Below are 27,133 nucleotides of genomic sequence, written 5' to 3' on the forward strand. Positions count from 1 at the left end.
ACGCTCAATCGGCCTGAAAACACACTCCCACAATGTAGATCACAGGCACTGAAAAGTAGATCACAGGTTCCAACTATAGCCAAACCAAATTTGAAAGAAAAGAACACGTGAAAGAAACAGTTTCATGAACTGTCTGAAGGATGTTGCCCTTGGTAGCATTATCTTTTGGTGCCATATTAGAGCAACGCTCAATAGAAATCAACCTAAAAGTAATGCGGAGGTGAAATACAATGGACTCTGGAAATCTAGTCAAAGACAGAAAATGTTAAAAAGACTTGAGCAATATCTGTTGAGTAAGAAACCATGATAATCGAAGTACTGGATGAATCAAGTATCATTTATGCTGCTGAATGACCATTTATCTTTCTGGGGTTAAAGGGTGTATCGGCAGAAGCACTAAGCTGAAAGATGGCATTGCTGGTATTAAGAAAAAAACAATAATTTAGCACTATGATTTCACATTTCAGACAAATTTGTGGCACAAGTGAATTTTGAAGATTGCAGTACCCTCAAAGTCTAAAAACAAGTGGAAGTCAATGATCCCATATTCTGTCAGCTTAGGTTTAAATCTGTTCAGATCAGAGATGAATTGACATTTTCTTGCACAGATCTGAACACAGTTACTGATTGCATTCTCTACTTTCAGAGCCAGTATAAAATTCTTTATGAATGAACTTTACTTGGAAACAGATTATCAACACATTATGAAAGAACATAAATTTATCTGTTTGGAGTATTTCATTTTAAATTTAAAAAGTCTTATGATCTGTCACTTGGGGTTATATGGCCCACATCTGTAAATGAAAAAGACTGACAAAAAAAGAAAAGTGTCAGATCTAATTTTGAGAAATTCATACATACTTCATTGTTCTTGAACCTTGACAGATCATATGTTAACTATACTCATTACACTATTCAATGTAAGTATTGTTTATTGCAGCCCCATTTTGTAAGCTACAAAGAACATAGTATGATCTGGATACTACAAATTGTATAATGCATTTTAAAAAGTATTAAATTGAATCTATCATAATGATATGAAGACACTTTGTCTGTACATTAAGATAACTTGTTTATTATATTCATATTTTTTCATGATTAATAAAGTGATCACAGCGACCAGAGCTATTAACACTAAAGATTAATGCAGACCTGTCTAAATAGATGCACTAAAATATAAACACAAAGATCATTTGTTGCAAAATTTGATATGTCAACTATGCATGTAATAGGTAGATTGTCATTAAGTCTTGGAAAACTGTTAAGTTTAATTGAAAATTTGGTTTGCACTTTTCATGCATAAGCAACATTTTTTAAAAATCTGAACCAAAAAGACCCATACAAGTCATCTCAAATTAATCCACCAGAAATTTTCTGAATTTCTGGGTGCCACGTTAATGTAGTGGTTAGTGTGATGCTAATACAGCTCAAGGTGTTCCAGAGTTCGGAGTTCTCCCTATAACTGCATGGGTTTCCTCCAGGTGCACCGGTTTCCTCTCACAGTCCAAAGGTGTACCAGTCAGCAGGTTAATTTGTCACAGTAAATTGTCCTGTGATCAGGCTAGTGTTAAATGGATGGGTTGCTGGGTGGTGTGGCTCATTGGGCTGGAAGGGCCTGTTTCATGCTGTGTCTCTAAATAAATTTTTAAAAATATAAAAATTGCCACTCCCACACTAATTCCCTTAAACTCACCACCACAAAGATTGTAAATTTGAAATTGCTATCAAGTCTATCCATCTTTTCGGGAATTCCCAGCATAGAATATCCTCATTTCTAACCGAATTGCATCTCCCTTGATTGTAACTGAGGTCCATTATCACAGTTTCTCTCCTTATTTTTAAAGGTCAAGCACAATTCCACTTCCACATTGTCTGGAGGAGTGGTTTAAAACTTAACTACCTGATCTCTTCATTTCTTCAGTATTGTCAGATGATTTTATCTTGGAAAATCTGCAATTTCTTCAAGATAACTGCCAGAAGGATCATATGATTGTTCTGTGTCCCACCACAATTCTGTACTTTTTCTTCAGATTCAGCTCTCCCTCCATGATAATCGGACATAGAACATTACAGCACATATAGGCCCTTCAGACCATGATGTTGTGCTGACCTTTTAACCTATACTAAGATCAGTCTGATCCTTGTTTTTCTGTTACCCATGAGTTCTTAGATAGCTACGAGTTTCTTGAATGTCCCTTATGTATCTGCCTCTACCACCACACCTGGCAGCATGTTCCACTTAACTCTAACATCCCCTCTGTACTTTTCCTAATATAAATTAAAAATCATATTAGCTATTAATGTTCTAAGAAAAAAAGCTTCTGACTATCCACTTGATTTATACCTCTTATCATTTATACACCTCTATCAAGTAACCTCTCATCCTCCTTAGTTCCAAAGAGAAAAGCCCTGGCTCGCTCATCCTGATATGACATGCTCTCCAGTCCAGCAGCCTTCTGGTAAATCTTTTCTGCACCCTTGCTAAAGCTTCCACATCCTTCCTCTAAAGAGGCAACCATAACTAACAGAACAAGGAAAAACTTCTTCTCCCAGAGAGTTGTGGGGGTCTGGAATGCACTGCCTCGGAAGGCAGTGGAGGCCAATTCTCTGGATGCATTCAAGAAAGAGCTAGATAGGTATCTTATGGATAGGGGAATCAAGGGGTATGGAGACAAGGCAGGAACCGGGTATTGATAGTAGATGATCAGCCATAATCTCAGAATGGCGGTGCAGGCTCGAAGGGCCAAATGGTCTACTTCTGCACCTATAATCTATTGTCTATAACATTCCAACTGTGGTATAACCAGGGCTTTATAGAGATGCATCATTACATTGTGGCTCTTGAAATAAATCTGCCAACTAATGAAGGCCAATACACTATGCGCCTTCTTAGCAATCCTGGGCACTTTGAGGGATCTATGTATATGGACCCCAAGATCCCTTTATTCCTCTGCACTGCTAAGAATCCTGCCATTAACCCTGTATTCTGTCTTCAAATTTGACCTTCCAAAGTGAATCGCTTCACACTTTTCTGGGTTGAACTCTGAATCGGTGGACTGGACTGTATTCAGGGATTCATCTTTGAATCTGGATGAGTATGCTGCAGTTGTTATCAACTTTGTTAAAACCTGTGTGAATGAGTGTGTGCTTATAAAGACTTATTGTATATTGCCAAACTAAAAGCTGTGGATGAACCAGGAGATACGTCGTCTGCTCAAGGCTAGATCTGTGGCTTTCAAATCTGGCGACCCAGGTCTGTACCAGAAAACTAGGTATGATTTGTGAAGGGCCATTTCAAGGGTGAAGAGACAAATTTCCATTGAGGTTTGAGGCAACATTGGATGTACGACAACTCTGGCATTACTTCCTACAAAGCAAAATCCAATAGCATGAATGGTAGCGATGCTTCACTACCAGATGAACTCATTGTCTTTTATGCATGCTTTGAAGGGAGAATATAACTAAAGTTGTGAAGAACCCTGCTGCACCTGATGACCTTGAGATCTCTATCTCAGAGGCCGATGTTAGGCTGTCTTTAAAGAGAGTGAATCCTCGCAAAGCAGAAAGACCTGATGAGTACCTAGTAAGGCTATGAACACCTATGCCAACCAACTGGTGGGAATATTCAAGACATTTTCAACCTCTCTCTGCTATGGGTGGAAGTTCCCACTTGCTTCAAAAAGGCAACAATTATGCCAGTGCCTAAGAAGAATAATGTGAGCTGCCTTAATGACTATCACCCGGTAGTACGCACATCTGCAGTTATGAAATGGTTTGAGACTGAACTCCTGCCTCAGCAAGGACCTGGACTCACTGGAGTTTGCCTATCGCCAGAATAAGTCAATAGCAGATGCAATCTCAGTGGCTCGTCATATGGCCTTAGACCACCTATGTCAGGATCCTGTTCATCGACTATAGCTCAGCATTAGTTACCATCATTCCCACAATCCTGATTGAGAAGTTACAGAACCTGGGCCTCTGTACCTCCCTCTGAAATTGGATCCTTGACTTCCTAACCGGAAGACTGCAATCTGTGCGGATTGGTAATAACATTCGTCCTCGCTGACGATCAACACTGGTACACCTCAGGGGTGTGCGCATAGCTCATTGCTCTACTCTCTGTATACCCATGACTGTGGCTAAGCATAGCTCAAATATCATCTATAAATTTGCTGATGATACAACTATTGTTGGTAGAATCTCAGATGGAGACGAGAGGGCGTACAGGAGCGAGATATACCAACTAGTGGAATGGTGTCACAGCAGCAAATTTGGACTCAACATCAGTAAGACGAAAGAGCTGATTGCAGACTTCAGGAAGCGTAAGATGAAGGAACACATACCAATCCTCTTAGAGGGATCAGAAGTGGAGAGAGCAAGCAGTTTCAAGTTCTCTGAGGACCTAATGAGTTCCCAATATATTGATGCAGTTATAAAGAAGTCAAGACAGCGACTATACTTCAATAGGAGTTTGAAGATATTTGGATGTCAACAAATACACTCAAAAATTTCTATAGCTGTACCGTGGAGAGCATTCTGACAAGCTGCTTCACTGTCTGGTATGGGAGTGGGGATGGTGGACTACTGCATGGACCGAGAGAAGCTGCAGAGTGTTGTAAATTTACTACCCTACAAAGTACCCAGGACATCTTCAAGGAGCAGTGTCTCAGAAAGACAGCATCCATTATTAAGGACCTCCAGTACCCAGGGCATGCCCTTTTCTCGCTGTTATCATCGGATAGGAGGTACAGAAGCCTGAAGGCACACACTCAGCGATTCAGGAACAGCTTCTTCCCCTCTGCCATCTGATTCCTAAATGGACATTTAACCTGTGAACACTACCTCACTTTTTTAAATATATATTTCTGTTTTTTGCATGATTTTCAATCTATTCAGTATACGTATACTGTAATTTATTTATTATTATGTTATTTTTTCTTCTATATTATGTATTGCATTGAACTGCTTTTGCTAAGTTAACAAATTTCACAACACTTAACAATGATAATAAACCTGATTCTGATTCACTTCTCAGCCCAGCTATCAACATCCTTAACAACCTACACTATCCCCAGCACCACCACTTTCTTGTCATCTGTAAACTAACTTAACCCATCTTTCAATTTCCTTATCCAAATCAGTTATAAAATCACAAAAAGCAGGTGTCGCAGAATTGATTCATGCTGAACACCACTGGTCACTCACTGACATCCAGGCAATATATGCTCCATCTATAACTACATTCTGCCTACTATGCCCAAGCTGATTCAGAATCCATACAGCCAAGTTTCCCTGGATCCCTTGGCTTCTGCCTCCAGAATGAGCTTTGGAGGCAGCTTTGGAGCATGGGGAACTTTATGAAGCACTTTACTAAAATCCTTATACACTGCTCTCTCTCTATTGATGTGTTTGACACCCACGCAGCAAATTCAGTCAGGCTTGTGAGACATGACCTGCCACTCACAAAGCCATGCTCACTCTCCCTAAGCAGACTAAGGTCAAAATACATATATTAAAATTAACTATTTTACTAGATCAAAATAGTTGGTATTTACCTGGATCAAAATACTATTTTCTTTTTTGCTTTCTGCGACTCATTTTTGGTCATTGTCTTTAATGAACAATCATGGGATAGCAATTAGCAGTAATAAAATACAATTTTTTCCAAGTTTTTTTATTTCTACATTACGTTGACAATTATATAATAATAAAGCTGTCAATTTTATGAACTAAGTTTTACTTACCTCTGTTAAATGTAATTGGAACTGGTACCAATTTAATTTCAAAACCTATGTAAGACTGTGAAGCTTTGCACCATTTTTCTTAAAAAGAGAAGAGCGTAAACTGAGTAATCAAACTCTGGTTAGTTAGACATCAATGTTGCAAGGACGTTTGGAAGAATTTATGGAAAGGAGTGTGAATAAACATGGGTTAATCATGTTCAACATGGATTCATTAAGGTGTCAGTAAGAACAGCACATTTGACTTACAGTGCCTTGAAAAAGTATTCAGTCCCCACAACTATTTTCACATTTTACTGTCTCATTTTGTAAATGTAAAATATATTGAAGTAGGATTTTTGAGCTAAACTACAAAACGTTGTGCATCATGTCAAATCAAAATAAAAATACCAAAACCTGTCAACAATTCTTTAAAAATTAAAAAAACAAAATTGTGAAGCTGAGAAAGTATTCATCCCCTTTGTAATTACCACACAAACTTTCATCAGGTGCAATACTATATAATACCTTACCAATTCAACCAATATGTTGATGAAGAAAATTGGAGATCAGCTGAATAAATACCTCTGCTCTCTTAAGGTCCAACAGTATGGTAGATTTTCAATAGCTCAAACTAAAATGACAACAAAGGAACATGCAAGGCAAGTCAAGGAAATGATAATAAGAGAAGCACAAATCTGGGAAACGGTACAAGACTATCTCAAAGGCATCTCGGAGCTTACTGGAGTTTGTCTTGAGAAAGTGGAAAAAATATGAAACCACAGCCTAGGTTAGCCCGCCCCTCTAAACTTAGTTGCTGGATGGCACTTGTAAGGGAGACTACTGTAATGTCAGCAGTCACTTTGGGTGAACTGTGGAAGTCAGTGACTGCAACTGTAAATGAAGTTCATGGCTCCACAATTTTTAAGGCCTTGGTCAAAAATAGTATTTATGGAAGAATGGCAAGGAAGAAGCCCTAGCTAAAATAAAAAGCATACCTTTGCCCATAAGGACTTCGCAAAGTATCACTTAGAAGAGAAGATCTTATGGTTGCATTTGACTAAAGTGGAACTTTTTGACCTCAACACTAAGTGGTACGTGTGGCATAATACTAAGTATACGCAGGTAACACCATCCCTACTGTAAAGTATGGTGGAGGTAGCACTTATGCTTTGAGGTTGCTTTTCAGCAGCAGGGACTGGAAATCTGGTCAGGATTGATAAGAAGATGAATGCTGCTAAATACAGAAGATCCTGGATAAAAACCTGCTAGTCTCTGCCAGGAAGCTTAAGCTGGGGAAAAAGTTCATCTTCTAGCAGGACAGTGACCCAAAGCACATTTATAGTGGCTTCAAATGACAAAAGTTGATGTCCTTGAGTGGCCCAGTCGCATATAACCCAATCAAATATCTCAGGCAAGACCTGATGCATTGCCATTTCCCAAGAAATCTGGTACAGCTAGATCAATTTTACAAGGATGAATAGTCAAACCTTGCTGCATCACAGTGTGCAAAGCTGATAGAGATTATCCAAAAAGAATACTGGCTGTAATAGTGGTTCGACTAAGTACTGAGCAAAGGGGGATTATTACTTTTGAACTGCCAGTGTTTCAGTTTTTAAATGTTTAGTTTTTCATGGTTTACAATTTTCCCTGTTTTGGGCTTCTAATGTGGAAAAAAAGGAGCATATGATTCACAAAAAAAATGTCAGTTAAATTGATCAAAATCCCTTATGGTAATACCTATTTATGTGAACAAAGGGTTGGGGCTGAACACTTTTACAAGGCATTGTAGTATACATGGCTTTTAACAAGGTGTTTGACAAAGTCTCAAATGATAGATGAATTGTGGAAATAAAAACTATTGAAATTCAAGAAAAATATCAAGTTGGATTTTAAATTTGCTCTGTAGTAAAAAAAACAATAATGTTGGGCAGGAGATTTAGTGACTGGAGAATGCATTAGTATTCCACCTTTGTATTATGTGTAAGTATTAACAATGCGGTCTAGGTGTAGGATCCATAATTAAGAAAGTTTCCAAATCACCACTGGTAGTATTGTTGATAATGGGAAAGAAAGTAGTAGATAAATGGAAGATGAAATTCTTCATCAATATTGAAAGATGAATTTCAATAACCACAAAAATGGGAAATGAAATTCAATCCAGAGAGGTATGAGGTAATTCATTTGGGAAAGGAAAATGAGATAGCAGATTACACATTTAACAATAGGCTAAGAACTGTGGAGGACTAGAAGGATTCTATATCCATAGATCCCTGCAGTTTGGAGGACAGGTAGATAAAATGGTCAGAACAGCAAAAAAAACCCCTACCTTTCTTGGTTGTAGCATACCATACCAGAGCAGGGAAATCATACTCCAGAATTTTATAAACCAGGAAAGCCACAGTAAGAGATTATGCATAATCTGTTCACAGTACCATAGGAAGGATGTGATAACAGAGAGGGTATAGATGTGATTTATGAAGATAGCAATATGGCTAGGACAACTAGAGTGTGCAAGGGACTGGCCAGATTTAGATTTTGTTTTCTTTGAGTTAAAGAAACTGAGCACGAAGTTTCCTAAGGTGTATAAAGTTATGAGAGTCCTGATTCATTGATTGTTGTAGAGTGGTCAACAACTGCTTGGGGGTGCGAGGGGTGTTGACATAAATTTCAGTTTATTGATATCATGGAATTTGCTGTATAAACAACAGTGAAAGAACAATAAACTTCAAGCCTTTGAACTAAGAGCTGGAGCAGTGGAATTAATTTAACATTCATTTTTGGCTGGCATAAATACAATGGGCTCCTTAGGTGAAATAATGTTCTGCAACTTGAGTACTCATGATGAAATAATACTGTTATTGGTTTTTTTTTCAGGAATGGCAGAATTCTATTCAGAAGAATGCAGGACTGGCCTTTATTGAACTCATTAATGAAGGAAGGTAACAAAGTTTTATGCTATTGTTTTGCTAAATATGGAACCATAAAGGACACATGGTGTTCATAGGGAGAATTATCTTTATCTTCAGCCATCTGCTGATGATTAATTCCAATTTCATTATGGCAGAATTAAACATAGTTCAATTATTGAGTTTAAAATAACCCACATTTAATTAGCAATATCCTAGCAAATATATCAGCATAAGACAATATTAATTTTCCACAAAACACTGAACTGTGCATTCAATATTTATATGTTTGCTTACAAGCAACTAATGAAACAGCAGGGAAGTTTCATTTGAAGGATAAAGGGATTTTAACATGTAAACCCATCTGCTACCCCATCTGTTAAAGGAATATGTATTGCATGTTTTATTGTTGAGATTCCTCAGTACATTAAAACAACATCAGTTTGACACAAGTTGCTGTCCTGCATGCTGTTGTCATAACTAATGTGGTTATGCTATGTATGGGTTGGCTAAGATTTTGTGTGGATCTGATATGACATATTTCCTTTGCTTAGAATGTGTCTTGAATTGAGCTTCTTCATAAATGACATGAGAAATGGCAAGACAAAAATTATATGGATTATCATATACACTGCTAAAATATTCATTTGATTTTTTAAATGCTTTTTTCCAGAACCAATAGGAAAAATCATAAATTTGAAATTTCTGTATATACATTTCATAAATCTACGATAATCTGTTCTTACTGACATTGTAGGGTAGAGGAATCATTAAACACAACTGTTATATTGTATCTTTAATGTAACTTGATTGGGACATGATTCATTCAACTGATCAATGTCAAATTTTTGTATTTAATATTTTGAAGATTAGTGTTCTAAAATGACTTGCTCGAATAATATTTTGCTGTATTCATATTTTAGGATAGATTGAAGAAAGGATAGCTAAAAATTCTAACCACCAAGAAAATCTCTAAATGCTGGATATTCTGAAAGCAAGGAAGTTCTGCTGAGGCTTTATAAGGCATTGGCCAGACTGCATTTATAGTATTGTAGACAGTTTTGGGCCCATATCTTAGAAAGGATGTGCAGCATTGGAGAGGGTCCAGAGCAGGTTCATGAGAATTATACCCTGAATTGAAATGATTAACATATGAGTGACGTTTGAAGGCTTTGGGCTTGTACTCAATGGAGTTAAGAAGAATGAAGGGGAGTCTCAATGAAAACTAGAAAATATTGAAAGGCCGAGATAAAGGCCTTCCATGGAGAGGATGTTTTCAAAAGTGGCTGAGTCTAAGACCAGAGGACATAGTATCAGAATACAAGGACATCCCTTTAGAACAGAAATGAGAATTTCTTTAGCCAGAGGATGGTGGTCACAGACGGCTGTGGAGGCCAAGTCATTGGATATATTTAAAGTGGAACTTGACAGGGTACCAAAGATTATGGAGAGAAGACACAAAAATAGAGTTAGAAAGAAAAATAAATTAGCCATGATTAAATGGTGGAGCAGACCCAATGGGCTGAATGGCCTAATTCTGCTGCTATATCTTAAGGTCTTATTTATCATAGGTTAAGAGTTGAATTTAATTGCACAATTATCTCCAATTAGCAGGGCATGAACTATTGATGAATGTGCTGGGGTTTAAGTGCTCTGTGGGATAGCTGGTAGCTGTAAACAGGATCATTACAGGAATGAAAAAGCACCTCTGTAATTAGAACAAAGCACATTTAATGGTGTGTAACATTACACATAATCTCCACAGAACTGGTTTTCTCTGAATAAAATCAGAATAAGATTATTACAAGATTGTTGGGGAAAAAAGAGACTTTGCAAATGATGCATTGCATATTAGCAAAATTGATTTTTGTTAATTAACAGTTAAGGTTTTGTTAGACAGAGACCACTCACCAGTTCATTGTGTTCATGCAATGAAATATTTATTTGAGTATATGCAAGAGAGAGCTCCCACATTATTGAAGTCTCTAAAATTAACAAGTACTATAAGACAAGTTTTGTATATAAGGGAGGTGAAACTCAACAGTTGACACACCATATTTCATATATAGAACAGTACAGCACAGTTTAAGGTTGCTGATATCTTCATGTTGGCTTTAGATTGGATGTCCCCCACTTTTCAGCTCCATTATCAACCATTGTATCTGGCCTTTATCATTCCTATCTGTTCCTGGGGTTCCCTGTCTACATTTAACACTGGTTTTGCCTGATTTCTTCAACATTATAATTGATTGTCATGATCCCTGCTGGTTCTACAGGTGCATGTCAACAAACTGCTGTTCATCTGTTTCCCTACTGGTTATGGAAACTCAATTTTTTTTGGTTTGTACTTTTTACTGAGTTTGGTGTATATGACTATTAGTTGGGACTTTTTGTGTTTGTTATTGATTTACATCAAAGTAATATCATAAATCAATTATTCATATGTCCATCCAAAAATATTACTTACATTTTCATGTTGGTGCTTGTTGCATCAGTAAAATGGTAGTTTAAAACCATATTGGTAATGAGATAAACAATTTTTAATTATTAATGAATGACTAAATTGTTATTCATTGATCATTAAACCTAAATTATACACAAAACTTAATTGAAGATTATTTATGCTTTGCTTAGTTACTTTAATGACACTTGTAACTATTGATTGGCATTGTGTTAAATAATGTACTGAGTTTTATGAATTTTTCAGTGGAAGCAATTGAGGTTTATGTAGTGGTGTGCAGAATATGTTTGTATTCATCATAGAATTTTTAAAGTGCAGTAGACAAAAGGAAGATTTATGATGCTCTTTTTTTAAAAGATTGTTGTGCCATGCAATGAAGGACCACATCGTTAGAGTGGCTAATGAGGCAGAGTTTATTCTGAACAGACAGAGAGCAGAAGATGTACATAAGCATGCTGAATTCGAGGTAAGTTTTCTGCTTCAGGTCAACAGTCACTGAACTAATAAAGCAAAGGCACTAAAAATACTTTAACATAAGTAACAAATGTTTTAAATGTTTTACAATTTCCAAATGTGTTAATAATTGAAACCTTACCTTAAAATATTGGTCAATATAAATTAATTTGTGTAGTGTTACCTTTCCAAAACAGCTATACAATTTTCAGGGTTCAATTACTTTTTGCAGGATAAATCTTAACTTGTTTCAATTAATGGTTGTGAGCAATTCCTATTATTTCAAAGATATAAACAGCTTTATTTTTTCAATAGTTCACATCCAACTGCCTTTGAATGTATAGCAGTGGTAGTCAACAGCAATCACAGAAGAAATATTATTGTTATTTACTTGTTTCTCAGTCCATGTAAACATGCATTTTAAATACAAATATTGTTGTAGTCTAAACAATGTAATAACACAAAAGAATCATGTTCACTATAATGTATTGTTCTTTTAAATCAAAACATATTTTACAACATTTACAATATACTGAAGGAAATCCAGTCAGACAGCATCTCTGGAGGAAAATAAACAGTTCACATTGTGGGCCGAGACCCTTTATCAGGACTGGAAAAGAAGAGGGGAGAAGCCAGCATAAGAAAGCTTTATTAGAGATTTTACGGAGCACTTTGGAGAAGGACGTAGAGTTTTACAGAGCTTTTTTTATAGCTTAAGACTTTAACATCTGAAGACATGGTCATCAACAATAGAGTACCGGTAGTTAAATTCAAGAACCAGTAATGTCAACAGTTGGTTTGAAGGATGTTGTGAAGATGGATTTATCTGTGCTGTGAACCATTAAAGACTGATATTTGAATTTCATATTTAAAAAACTGATTGAAACTCAATGAAAAACAGTGACAAATTCAGTTTTCATCATTTATCTTTCATTTTTGAAGTTATTTAATTGTCTTGTACAAATTTATATTAATTATATTAAAAACAAAAATTGATAGATATACTCAGCAGGTCAGGCAGTATCAACAGAAAGAAAAACAGCAATGTTTCGGGTTGATGACCTCTTTTTAGAAAGTAGACATGTTCACAGAAGAGGATGGGAATAATGGAAATGTCTGTACCAGAATGGAGACTATGAGAAAAACAGAATGGACAGATTTGTGTTGGCTGGGTGATCTTGGGTGATATCTGTCAATACCAGCTAAACAGTCTAGAGGTGGAAATAGAGGAGAGAGATAAATAAAAAGAAACATGCTGGAACTGTGACAAACAGAACAGAGTAGTTACTGTAAATCAAAAATAAAGGATTTTGGCATATACTTTTTCTTACAATGTTTTGTATTTTTTTGGACACTGAATTAGCAGTAACAGAGAATTTGACAGCTCCATTGAATTTTCTACAGGTACAAGTTCCCTCATCAAAATCAACATTTTAGTCCATAAAATCTTAAGAATTATTTTAGCTAGTTGTGCAGTGGGCAAGTACAAACCAAAAGAAGCATTGTTCATTTCCTAAAATTGACTGGGTTAACTCAAAGTTAAGAATGCTATAATGAGAAAATTACCCAGCCACTTTGTTTTTATTAAATTATTGTTAACATATTTGAATATGCATATAGTTAGCTATGATCTCTCTGACACTGTGAAATGTTGCACTCTGTTGAATGCATCTGCGTGCATTGTAGTATCTACTTGTTTGAGGTATTGAAGGCCAATCTGGACTATAGAACCATAGAACATTACAGCACAGAAACAGGCCTTTTGGCCCTTCTTGGCTGTGCTGAACCATTTTTCTGCCTAGTCCCACTGACCTGCACCCGGCCCATATCCCTCAATACACCTCTCATCCATGTACCTGTCCAAGTGTTTCTTAAATGTTAAAAGTGAGCCTGCATTTACCACTTCATCTGGCAGCTCATTCCATACTCCCACCACTCTGCCCCACTAATGTTCCCTTTAAACTTTTCCCCTTCACCCTTAACCCATGTCCTCTGGTTTTTTCCTTCCCTATGTTATCATGCAGGATGCCAGTGCCTTTGGGAAAAGAGAAGAGAAGCAAATAAATTAAAATTGAAATTCACCATTAAAAGGGCTGCTGTAGGCTTTCTTCTTGAAAGGGTCACATTTAAGTAAATTAATTTACTATACCTCTTATTATTTTTTGTAGAGATAGTCCAACTGAAAAGACTTAGGTGAAATCAATTTATGAAATATATGAGGCTTAAAATATAAACAATTTGGAATGCCAATCCAGTGAAAATTTTCTAAATGTTGGAATGATGGTTATAAAATTATAATGGTAATTTGACATGGCAGCATGCTTGCAGAGATTAAGCCACAAATAAGAATTAATACCATAGTGTGCATAACCTGAGAATAAAATTTTTCCTGAACAAAAATAAAATGAATTCCATTGTGTTTCACTGCTATTCATTCCACAGTAGTGATTTCATTGATTTATAAAGTTAAATATAAGCAAATGCATTGTCTAGTAACATATAGTATTACACTGTGCAATTGCAATGGACTGGAAAGGCCCTAACAAATTGGAGCCTTTTGCTCATCTCTGAACCACTCTAATGTTAGTTTGTAAAATATGCCAAAGATGAACCTTGTGGATGAAAGGAGAATTTGGCATGTCAGTTTTGATTAAATTCTTATCTGGTCACAACAGCTACCTTAAGCTTACAGCTCGATGCCCTAGTTCTTATGAGCTTTCCCTGACCAATAAAGTGCATAACTTAAGAGATGGCAGTTGTCACTAAAGATAAACATAACCTTTTCATCATTTGTCAAAAATTTGTCAGTTTGCACTTGTCAAATTGAAGATGTTTGCTGCAACTTTACAATTAGGTGCTAGATGAAAGATTTTAGAAGAGATAAAATTTACTTAAGATCAGTCCGTACTAAGTTACACTTTGGCAACATCAAATGTACAAATAGCAGAAATGATATGTATTAATTTGGCAGTTTTTAACTTGTGAAAGTATTAGTTTGAATTATCTGTTTGGAAAGAAAATTATGACTTATAAGAAGTGACAGAACTTGATATAAAATGGACAGATTCAATTATCTTGTGGTGTCTGTTAACAAATGAAATTCTGGACATTATTCCTAAACAATGCTTTCTCAAACCTGTCTTACCTAATACATAACCTAAGTTAAGATGTTTTCATTAATAACATGCTTGCATATCAAAAGTCAATAAACATAGTTTCATAAAAGTGTCCAGTGATATGAGAATTATAATATGTAAGAATAAACTTTAAAAAATTGCATCCAGGTTGATGTTGATGTTTTATGTATTGCTGATTTTAACTTCATCCATTCCAATCTGAGATAAATGATTGATATCTTAAGGCATAAACATGTTTGCACCATGACCTGCCAGTTTTGGGTTATGCAGCACAATTTTTCTTGTTGTTCTCTTAATGTTTTCCTTTACCTCTCTTCTCAAAAATCAACCAATGAAGGAAATGAAAAAAAATCTGAAGTTTTAAATTACAGTAAATAATGAAATAAACAGTTTACAAATGTATTCATCTAAGATGTGGGATATTAGAAAATAAACAGGTGACAAGGCAGTTTTTTTTAAAGCTGTATTTTATTTCATAATGCTTGCACATGTGGTTTTACTAATGTATATATACTTTGAAAACATTGGGACAGATTGTCCTGTCTGGAGCCCATGTGCAGATACTGTCCTTGGCCCCTCACATGCTCACATGTACCTTGTGTAGATCTAGAGGGCTTGTTTTACACTGGTCGTTTGCACCCTTGAGTCTAGTAGAATATGCCATTGTGACATGGCCTTGATAGTGTAGTACTAAAGTTACAGCCCCAAATGCTCTTGGTAAGCATTAATTGTGACAAAGCTAGAGTCAGAGCATATTCTTCTACAGTAGCTGCATGATTTGAATTTTAAATGACTCTGATGTTGAAAAACACTTTTAAAAAAAAGATAATAATATAATTCAACTTAAGTAGTTAAACTTTTCCCTTTACTTCCTAAATCTTTGTTGAACAATTTTTATGAAAGGAGACCTGTGATCCTATCAGGTCTCAGTTGACAGTTTCCAAGAGCCAACTTCCCACTGTAATGCTGTGAACTTCCACTAAGACCGGGCTCTACTGCTATATTTCACAAGAACTCCAGGATCAGAAAAAATGGATGAGTTCAGTCTTCATGCTTGTCAGTTGTAGTTTTACATAACAGAAGCAGACTCCTTGGTCCAACTCAGCCATACTGACCAAGTTGCCTATCTTAGCTAGTCCCTTCCTGGAAAACTATTTTCTTTCACTGGCCAAATGTCCAAAACCACAAGGGGTATTCAGCACAATCCAGCCATTCATAGCCTCATGATATAGTTCATTTTCACTTTATAGGTCTGTGAGAGTTTAGAAAATTTAAATTATATAATAGGTGTAAATTGGGTGTATATGATTTTAAATTGAGTGCATACATAATGTCTGTAGAACTGTTTACTAGTAGTTGCCTTGTCTTATGAGTTAGAATCAGAATCAGGTTTATATCATGGGCATGTGACGTTAAATTTGTTAACTTAGCAGTGGCAGTTCAATGGAATACATAATCTAGCAGAGAGAAAAAATAATAATAATAAATAAAATAAAACATAATGATAAATAAACAAGTAAATCAATTACGTATATTGAATAGATTATTAAAAAATGTGGAAAAACAGAAATACTGTATATTTTAAAAAATGAGGTAGTGTCCAAAGCTTCAATGTCCATTCGGGAATTGGATGGCAGAGGGGAAGAAGCTGTTCCTGAATTGCTAAGTGTGTGCCTTCAGGCGTCTGTACCTCCTACCTTATGGCAACAGTGAGAAAAGGGCATGCCCTGAGTGCTGGAGGTTTTTAATAATGCATGCTGCCTTTCTGAGACACTGCTCCCTAAAGATGTCCTGGGCACTTTGTAGACTAGTGCCCAAGATGGAGCTGACTAGATTTACAACCTTCTGCAGCTTCTTTTGGTCCTGTGCAGTAGCCCCTCCATACCAGACAGTGATGCAGCCTGTCAGAATGCTCTCCACGGTATAACAATAGAAGTTTCTGAGTGTACTTGTTGACATGCCAAATCGCTTCTAACTCCTAATAAAGTATGGCCGCTGTCTTGCCTTCTTTATGACTACATCAATATGTTGGGACCAGGTTAGATCCTCAGAGATCTTGACATGGAGGAACTTGAAGCTGCTCACTCTCTATGATCCCTCTATGAGGACTGATATATAACCATATAACAATTACAGCATGGAAACAGGCCATCTTGGCCCTTCTAGTCTGTGCCTAATGCTTACTCTCATCTAGTCCCACTGACCTGCACTCAGCCCATAACCCTCCATTCCTTTCCTGTCCATATACCTATCCAATTTTATTTTAAATGACAATATCGAACCTGCCTCTACTACTTCTCCTGGAAGCTCATTCCACACAGCTGCCACTCTAAGTAAAGAAGTTCCCCCTCGTGTTACCCCTAAACTTTTGCCCCCTAACTCTCAACTCATATCCTCTTGTTTGAATCTCCCCTACTCTCAATGGAAAAAGCCTATCCAGGTCAACTCTATCTATCCCCCTCATAATTTTAAATACCTCTATCAAGTCCCCCCTCAACCTTCTACGCTGCAAAGAATAAAGACCTAACTTGTTCAACCTTTCTCTGTAACTCAGGTGCTGAAACCCAGGTAACATTCTGGTAAATCTTCTCTGTACTCTGTCTATTTTGTTGACATCTTTCCTATAATTCGGTGACCAGAACTGTACACAATACTCCAAATTTGGCCTTACCAATGCCTTGTACAATTTTAACATTGCACCCCAACTCCTATACTCAATGCTCTGATTTATAAAGGCCAGCATACCAAAAGCTTTCTTCACCACCCTATCCACATGAGATTCCACCTTCAGGGAACTATGCATCATCATTCCTAGATCACTCTGTTCAACTGCATTCCTCAGTGCCCTACCATTTACCATGTATGTCCTATTTTGATTAGTCCTACCAAAATGTAGCACCTCATACTTATTAAACTCCATCTGCCACCTTTCAGCCCACTCTTCTAACTGGCCTAAATCTCTCTGCAAGCTTTGAAAACCTACTTCATTATCCACAACGCCACCTATCTTAGTATCATCTGCATACTTACTAATCCAATTTACCACCCCATCAATCCAGATCATTAATGTATATGACAAACAACATTGAACCCAGTACAGATCCCTGAGGCACACCACTAGTCACTGGCCTCCAACCTGACAAACAGTTATCCACCACTACCCTCTGGCATCTCCCATCCAGCCACTGTTGAATCCATTTTACTACTTCAATATTAATACCTAACGATTGAGCCTTCCTAACTAACCTGTGTGGAACCTTGTCAAAGGCCTTACTATAGTCCATATAGACAGCATCCACTGCTTTACCCTCATCAACTTTCCTAGTAACCTCTTTAAAAAATTCAATAAGATTTGTCAAACCTGACATTCCATGCACAAATCCATGTTAACTGTTCCTAATCAGACCCTGTCTATCCAGATAATTATATATACCATCTCTAAGAATACTTTCCATTAATTTACCCACCACTGATGTCAAACTTACAGGCTGATAATTGCTAGGTTTACTCTTAGAACACTTTTTAAACAATGGAACAACATGAGCAATATGCCAATCCTCCGGCACCATCCCCCTTTCTAATGACATTTGAAATATTTCTGTCAGAGCCCCTACTATTTCTACACTAACTTCCCTCTCCTAGGGAATATCCTGTCAGGACCCGGAGATTTATCCACTTTTATATTCCTTAAAAGCGCCAGTACTTCCTCCTCTTTAATCATCATAGTTTCCATAACTTCCCTACTTGTTTCCCTTACCTTACACCTTACACAATTCAATATCCTTCTCCTTAGTGAATACTGAAGAAAAGAAATTCTTCAAACTCTCCCCCATCTCTTTTGGCTCCACACATAGCTGTCCACTCTGATTCTCTAAGGGACCAATTTTATCCCTCACTATCCTTTTGCTATTAATATAACTGTAAAAACCCTTTGGATTTATTTTCACCTTACTTGCCAAAGCAACCTCATATCTTAGTTTTTCTAATTTCTTTCTTAAGATTCTTTTTACATTCTTTATATTCCTCGAGCACCTCATTTACTCCATGCTGCTTATATTTATTGTAGATATCTCTTTTTTTCTGAACCACGTTTCCAATGTCCCTTGAAAACCATGGCTCCCTCAAACTTTTAATCTTTCCTTTCAACCTAACAGGAACATGAAGATTCTGTACCTCAAAATTTCACCTTTAAATGACCTCCATTGCTCTATTACATCCTTCCCATAAAACAAATTGTCCCAATACACTCCTTGTAAATCCTTTTGCATCTCCTCAAAGTTGGCCTTTCTCCAATCAAAAATCTCAACCTTGGGTCCAGTCCTATCTTTCTCCACAATTATATTGAAACTAATGGCATTGTGATCACTGGACCCGAAGTGCTCCTGAACACATACCTCAGTCACCTGACCTATCTCATTCCCTAACAGGAGATCCAACACTGCCCCTTCTCTAGTCAGTACCTCTATGTATTGCTGCTAAAAACTATCCTGCACACACTTTACAAACTCCAACCCATCCAGCCCTTTTACACTATGGGCTTCCCAGTCTATGTGTGGAAAATTAAAATCTCCCACAATCACAACCCTGTGCTTACTACAAATATCTGCCATCTCCTTACAAATTTGCTCCTCCAATTCTTGCTCCCCATTAGGTGGTCTACAATACACCCCTATAAGTGTCACTACACCTTTCCCATTCCTCAATTCCACCCAAATAGTCTCCCTAGACGAGCCCTCTAATCTATCCTGCCAGAGCACCGCTGTAATATTTTCTCTGACAAGCAATCTAACACCTCCCCCTCTTGTCCATCACCTTGTGTTTCTTCCTCCCCTCTCCCCACCTTCTAACTCGGTGACTCCTCATCTCTTTTTTTTTCTTTAGTCCTGATGAAATGGCAAGTATACTGTGTTCCATAGGTGTTGCCTGGCCTGCTGAGTTAGAACCATAGAGCATTAGGGAATGGGACCAGAGGATTGGAGGGAGGCGAATGTTGTCCCCTTGTTCAAAAAAGGTAGTAAGGATAGTCTAGGTAATTATAGACCAGTGAGTCTCACATCTGTGGTGGGAAAGCTGTTGGAAAAGATTCTTAGAGATAGGATCTATGGGCATTTAGAGAATCATGGTATGATCAGGGGCAGTCAGCATGGCTTTGTGAAGGGCAAATCATGCCTAACAAGCCTGATAGAGTTCTTTGAGGAGGTGACCAGGCATATAGATGAGGGTAGTGCAGTGGATGTGATCTACATGGATTCTAGTAAGGCATTTGACAAGGTTCCAGACGGAAGGCTTATTCAGAAAGTCAGAAGGCATGGGATCCAGGGAAGTTTGGCCAGGTGGATTCAGAATTGGCTTGCCTGCAGAAGGCAGAGGGTTGTGGTGGAGGGAGTACATTCAGATTGGAGGGTTGTGACTAGTGGTGTCCCACAAGGATCTGTTCTGGGACCTCTATTTTTTGTGATTTTTATTAACGACCTGGATGAGGGGGTAGAAGGGTGGGTTGGCAAGTTTGCAGACGACACAAAGATTGGTGGTGTTGTAGATAGTGCAGAGGATTGTCGAAGATTTCAGAGAAACATTGATAGGATGCAGAAGTGGGCTGAGAAGTGGCAGATGGAGTTCAACCTGGAGAAGTGTGAGGTGGTACACTTTGAAAGGACAAACTCCAAGGCAGAGTACAAAGTAAATGTCAGGATACTTGATAGTGTGGAGGAGCAGAGGGATCTGGGGGTACACATTCACAGATCCCTGAAAGTTGCCTCACAGGTTGATTGGGTAGTTAAGAAAGCTTATGGGGTGTTAGTTTTCATAAGTTGAAGGATAGAGTTTAAGAGACACGATGTAATGATGCAGCTCTATAAAACTCTAGTTAGGCCACACTTGGAGTACTGTGTCCAGTTCTGGTTGCCTCAGTATAGGAAGGATGTGAAAGCATTGGAAACGGTACAGAGGAGATTTACCAGGATGCTGCCTGGTTTAGAGAGTATGGATTATGATCAGAGGTTAAGGGAGCTAGGGCTTTACTCTTTGGAGAGAAGGAAGATGAGAGGAGACATGACAGAGGTGTACAAGATATTAAGAGGAATAGACAGAGTGGACAGCCAGCACTTCTTCCCCAGGGCACCATTGCTCAGTACAGAGGACATGGCTTTAAGGTAAGGGGAGGGAAGTTCAAGGGGGATATTAGAGGAAGGTTTTTCACTCAGAGAGTGGTTGGTGCGTGGAATACACTGCCTGAGTCAGTGGTGGAGGCAGATACACTAGTGAAATTTAAGAGACTACTAGACAGGTATATGGAGGAATTTAAGGTGGGGGGTTATATGGGAGGCAGGGTTTGAGGGTCAGCATAACATTGTGGGCTGAAGGACCTGTAATGTGCTGTACTATTCTATGTTCTATTACAGCACAGAAACAGGCCTTTTGGCTCTTCTTGGCTGTGCCGAACCTTTTTTCTGCCTAGTCCCACTGACCTGCACCTGGACCATATCCCTCCATACACCTCTCATCCATGTTCCTGTCCAAGTTTTTCTTAAATGTTAAAAGTGAGCCCGCATTTATCAGTTCATCTGGCAGCTAATTCCACACTCCCTGTACTCTCTGTGTGAAGAAGCTCCCCCTAATATTCCCTTTAAACTTTTCCCCCTTCACCCTTAACCCATGTCCTCTGGTTTTTTTTCTCCCCTAGCCTCAGTGGAAAAAGCCTGCTTGCATTGACTCTATCTATACCCATCATAATTTTATATACCTCTATCAAATCTCCCCTCATTCTTCTACGCTCCAGGGAATAAAGTCCTAACCTATTCAACCTTTCTCTTTAGCTCAGTTTCTCAAGTCCCAGCAACATCCTTGTAAACCTTCTCTGCACTGTTTCAACCTTATTAATATCCTTCCTGTAATTCGGTGATCAAAATTGCACACAGTACTGCAAATTCGGCCTCACCAATGCCTTATACAGCCTCACCATGGAGTTCCTCCAGTATTTTTTCCAGCATCTCCATATTTTCTCGTGTGTTTGGGAATTCGGGTTTTGTTACAGTCGCACCAACCAAGAATAGTGTAGAAATATAGCAATATAAAACCATAAATAATTAAATAATAATAAGTAAATTATTCCAAGTGGAAATAAGTCCAGGACCAGCCTCTTGACTCAGGGTGTCTGACACTCCGAGGGAGGAGTTGTAAAGTTTGATGGCCACAGGCAGGAATGACTTCCTATGACGCTCAGTGTTGCATCTCGGTGGAATGAGTCTGGCTGAACGTACTCCTGTGCCTAACCAGTACATTATGGAGTGGATGGGAGACATTGTCCAAGATGGCATGCAACTTGGACAGCATCCTCGTTTCAGACACCACCGTCAGAGAGTCCAGTTCCACCCCCACAACATCACTGGCCTTACAAATGAGTTTGTTGATTCTGTTGGTGTCTGCTACCCTCAGCCTGCTGCCCCAGCACACAACAGCAATCATGATAGCACTGGCCACCACAGACTCATAGAACATCCTCTGCATCGTCCGGCAGATGTTAAAGGACCTTAGTCTCCTCAGGAAGTAGAGACGGCTCTCACCCTTCTTGTAGGCAGCCTCAGTGTTCTTTGCCCAGACCAGTTTATTGTCAATCTGTATCCCCAGGTATTTGTAATCCTCTACCATGTCCACACTGCAATAATGTATGTCTGTCTGTCTGTTATCCCTGGCTGCCTTCTTGAACAATGGAACAACATTAGATTCTTGCCATCCTTCGGGACCTTGCCTGTGGTTAGAGAGAACACAAAGACCCCAGCAATTCCTTCACTTGCCTCTCTTCATAAACTGGGGACTTGTGTACCTTAATGCTCATTTGGAGACTCAACACTAGCTCCTCCTCTTTTTTGAAATGTCCCAGCATATTAATACTCAGCTTTGATCTCCGTTACCTCCACATCCTTTTCCTTGGTAAACATGAAGTACTCATTAAAGAGGTTATCCACATGCTTCGTGTCCAAGCAAATGTTGCTCCCTTTTTCCTTGAGTGGTCCCATTCTCTCCCTAGTTATTCTCTTGCTCCTGATGCATATATAGAATGCTTTAGCATTCCCTTTAATCCTACTTGCCAAGGACTTTTCATGCCCCCTCTTGGCTTTCCCAAATCCCTTACTGAATTTTTTGTTGGTTTCTTCATAATTCTCCAGAACACTATTTGATTCTAGCTTCTGAAGCTTTGCATACTTTTTCTTTCTCTTCTTGACTAAATTCATCACCTCCTTTGACATCCAAAGTTCACTTACCTTCCCATCCTTGTCCTTCCTTCTGACCAGAATGGAAATGTCCTGTACTCTGTGCAATTTTTATTTAAACACCCTCCACTTGTCGGATATGGACTTGACCATAAATAGCAGTCCCAATTAACTCTCCCTAGTTCCTGCCTAATGCTCCTGTAATTTGCCATGCTCCAGTAAAATACTAGCCCAGGTTTATCCTTATCTTTAGCTATCTTAAAGCTTAAAGAATTGTAGTCACTGTTCCTTAACTGCTTACCCACTTAAAAGTTTGGCCATCTGGCCAGACTCATTACCCAAATCCAGTACAGCCCATCCTCTTGTTGAACTATCTACATATTGATTAAGAAATCCTCCTGGATGCACCTAACAAATTCTGCCCCATCTAAGCCTTCCCTAAACTAAGAAGTCACTAGTTTAAGCCTTCCCGAGTTGTACGAACGAACATCCTAGTCAAGATATTGGTTTCCCTCCAGTTTAGGAGCAACCCATCCATCTTGTACAGGTCACCACTGTACAAGGGGTGTATAGGTAATACACAAGACTGGTGTCACACAATGTAATGAAAACAAAACAGCCATCACTTCAGAAGTGAAATTATTATTGAGTGGCATTAATCCAAAGGGCATTAGGACTGTTCAGAATATTATTAGTATTTATAGATCATTGATACAGAATTAGTTTTAGTTCTATGTTACTTTATGGAAGTTCATTACAATTTAGAAGACTTATTTTCCTTTGGTACTTAGGGAAATAGAAATTATTTTTAATGCTTTCCTTTGTTTAATGCTTAATTTTTTTGGTGATAAAAATGTATCATTGATATCCTTTTTATTTTTTCAAAATTAACTGTAATATATCACCAATTTGACTTGTCAGGTTGCCATGCTTTATATCTTGAATTAGTAATTAAGACGTATATGTTTATCTGATTCTGCTCTTATATAATTTGGACTCCAGTTATTGAATTTGTTCTGATGCAGTTGACTGTGCTAAAGACTTTCAAGCTGTTGCAACAATTTACAGTAAGCCAATAATATACTTCTGCATTCATTTAGTCTACCCTTTTACTTTTCACCAACAGTCCCAATGTGCTCAATATACAGCAGATAGAAAAGAGGAGGAGAAGATGTGTGACCATCTCATTAGTGCTGCAAAGCACCGTGATCATGTTACAGCTAATCAATTAAAGCAAAAAATTCTCAACATTCTTACAAACAAGCATGGTGCTTGGGGCACTATTTCTCAGAGGTAAGTTGCCTTTAGTGTGGAAAATTCATTTGGGCATTGTCATATTAGAGCTGTGTGTACAACATGGAGTTGATCTGTATGCGCTTCTTTAAGAGTCTATTGTAAGGAGAATTCTCTAATGGTGTGTTCTCATACAGTTTAGTTTCCATGTGCTTGCACATCATTTTGGCACAGTGACTGTAATGTAACAACAAGGACATAATGAGCAAGCTTGGGGCATAGGAAAACTTTGGTAATAAATAATTATATTCAATTAGATATCAGATATTGTCCCAGGTCGTCAAGAGCACATAGCTTCCTTAAGCTTTAGAGCAATCTGATGTCATATAAAGGGTCGATAGTTTAAACTTGTTAGGTAATTGGTTGTTTTGTTGAATTCCTTTCTTGCTAGAGCTGTAGGTGATGTTAAGTTGAAACAAAATACTTACTCTTGGAGGAAAAAAAATTAAAATATTCTTTCGGTTGATTACCAACATGTCATCTACATATGGCAAGGGACAATCACCCACTTGTTACCATCTTCTTGAATAATATTTGCAGGAAATGGGATTTGCAAAAAAAAAAGTTAAGATGATTCTGTGATATTAAATTCATGCTTCAACTTATGATAAATTGTCTCAATTAATTGGAAAAATGCAAACGTTACTTATAGTTAAATTATGTGTATGGTCCTTAATGATACAACAAAATAGAATCTTATATAATGTTACCATATATATTTTGCCATGGCATTTGAAGATTAAGTCATGACAGAGTTTGTATTTTTGGAGTGAACAACTTATACTTTTAGTGTTTCTAACACACAAGTATTTGTCTCAATATTTTACAATAAACAAAAAATAAAAGGATGTTGGGATTTTCAAGACATCAGTCATAGAAATAAGCAGAGGGAACAAGACACCTAGATACTGAAATACAGAATCCAAGTGTAGCACATCTGGAGGACCAAGATCACCAGCTGATGGCAAGGGTATTTGTCTGGACGTAGTAAAAAAAATTGTGTATATACTTGTGTATGGAAATTCTTTCAGGTTAGAGGATTTCTCTTTTGTCAATAAGGGAATTGGTCCGGTTGTAGGTGTCTGTGTGATATTTGTAATGGTGTAACATCCTCCTCATAGAACAGCACATTTCTGATTTCTGCTCCACATGTTACACTAAAAAATTGCAGAAAATCTAGAGATCAGATGCCAGTGCATCAGATCTTATTAAGTCCAGTAATCTTTCCACAGGATTGTTTCTGGAAAGAATAACCTTGTCAGCACAAGCACATTTTAGGAAAGTGTAAACTGAATGAATGGTATAGTTGACTAATTGAGTAAATGACTGATTTTCAAATTCTTTCTTAATGGAATCATGTTTGATAGTGAGAACTTCCAAAATGACCTTCCCGGTGCCAAAAGATATGTTACCCACCTTTCCAAGAGTATCCATTCAGCATCCAGGTTTCCTGAGCTTTAAATACTAATTGTCTGGGCATGATATTATCGATCCAGAATAGATGTAAGATCAGTAAAGCAACCTCATTGACTGCCTGAAATCCTTTCAGACTCTCTGGTAAAATGTAAGTGAGTTGCAAAGAGCTGAAGAATTCTTAGCAGACACTTTACCATAAATAATGATTGGTTTGCATTAGGTCATGCATATTTAGTGATAAAAAGGGGCAACAGCGATTTTCTGGGCCAGTTGGAGGACTATTATCAAAGCGTGTGTAGAATGAGAGGGTGAAGCATAGCCACCTGCTGAACATTAGATCTGGCAGAATTGGCAGAGCATTCACAGCATACGCTAAACATTTTAAATACAAAGAGCTGAACTTTAATTTGTGTCTGAAAGCATAATAGTATTTTAGCTAGGTCTGTTCAACTATTGAAATCAACAGGTGTCTATGCTTCACCCTTTCAACATCCACATACACCAAACATGCACACAACCTTCTGGCTATCATCATTGATTTGTGAATGCAAAATTATGTTTGATATATTTACTGATGTGTTCAAGATGTTATTAGTGAAATATATTAAGACAAACTGGTGGAAGTGGTATGTTTGAATGTTCAGATTTTTGATAGATGCCTCACAAGACATCAGTTACTGTGTAAAGCACACAGCATTTGGGTAATATAGTGCGGATTGAGAATTGTTTAGTAAACAAGAATAACTGAGTCCATTTTGGTTTGGGGATCTATAACTTTTGGGGTACCATTGGATTGGTGCTGGGGATACAGTTCATGAAAATCCATCATGTGAATAGAGAAAGCTAGTGTAATTTATCCAGGTTGTAGAGGAGAGGTTTGATAGGCTGGACTTCTATCTACTGGCATTCACAACAGAGACATATATAAAGATCATGATGGGTTTTAATGGGATGGCTGTGGAAAGGATATATTATTTTAATGTATGAAAGAGAATCTAGAATGAGGAGCTGGTGTTTAAATTAATTACTGATTAAAGTAGTGATAAGGCAGTTTTTCTTTGAAGGCATGAGGCTCTGGAGATTATTCTCTTATAGTGTATTTGAGATTTAGAAGCCTCTATAATTTAATGGATTGGATTGTTGACCTAATTAATGTATCAAAATTTAGTGTGTGCTTTTAAGACATACCATTTTGAATCTTAAGTGAGATTGCTTCTAGTAACCAAGCTTAAGAGATGAATTAATGAATAATAGTTGGGTAACACTTAGCTCCACTACTAAGTCTTTAAATTGAAGCTGGACTAAAAGGGAAGAGTAAATTAGATAGCCTTTGAATGGAAAGAGAGGTTGATAGCTGGAATTTAAAATAAACAATAAAGGTGGACATATTTAATTACACTTTACATGATCTCATGAATACAATCAATGTATGCATGGATTACTTTCACAATCCAGTCATTGCTGTTATCTGGATAAATAGAGCAGCCATTTTGAAATCAATAAATTTCTACAAAAAGCAAAGGAAAACCAAAAA

The 27,133-nt window shown here is 37.6% G+C and overlaps 1 protein-coding gene across 4 annotated transcripts in view; it reads left to right on the plus strand.

Annotated features, from left to right (window-relative positions):
- Nucleotides 1-27,133, plus strand: part of nbeaa (neurobeachin a) — a 772,475-nt gene that overhangs the window by 389,121 nt on the left and 356,221 nt on the right. For all 4 annotated transcript variants that reach the window (XM_073043888.1, XM_073043887.1, XM_073043884.1 and 1 more), the window contains 3 exons: nt 8,598-8,662; nt 11,448-11,556; nt 24,017-24,183. In XM_073043888.1, the coding sequence (XP_072899989.1) occupies nt 8,598-8,662; nt 11,448-11,556; nt 24,017-24,183 (341 nt within the window). The remainder of the gene's footprint in view (nt 1-8,597; nt 8,663-11,447; nt 11,557-24,016; nt 24,184-27,133) is intronic.

This window comes from Hemitrygon akajei, chromosome 4 (genome assembly GCF_048418815.1).
Source record: "Hemitrygon akajei chromosome 4, sHemAka1.3, whole genome shotgun sequence".
Classification (NCBI taxonomy): domain Eukaryota; kingdom Metazoa; phylum Chordata; class Chondrichthyes; order Myliobatiformes; family Dasyatidae; genus Hemitrygon; species Hemitrygon akajei.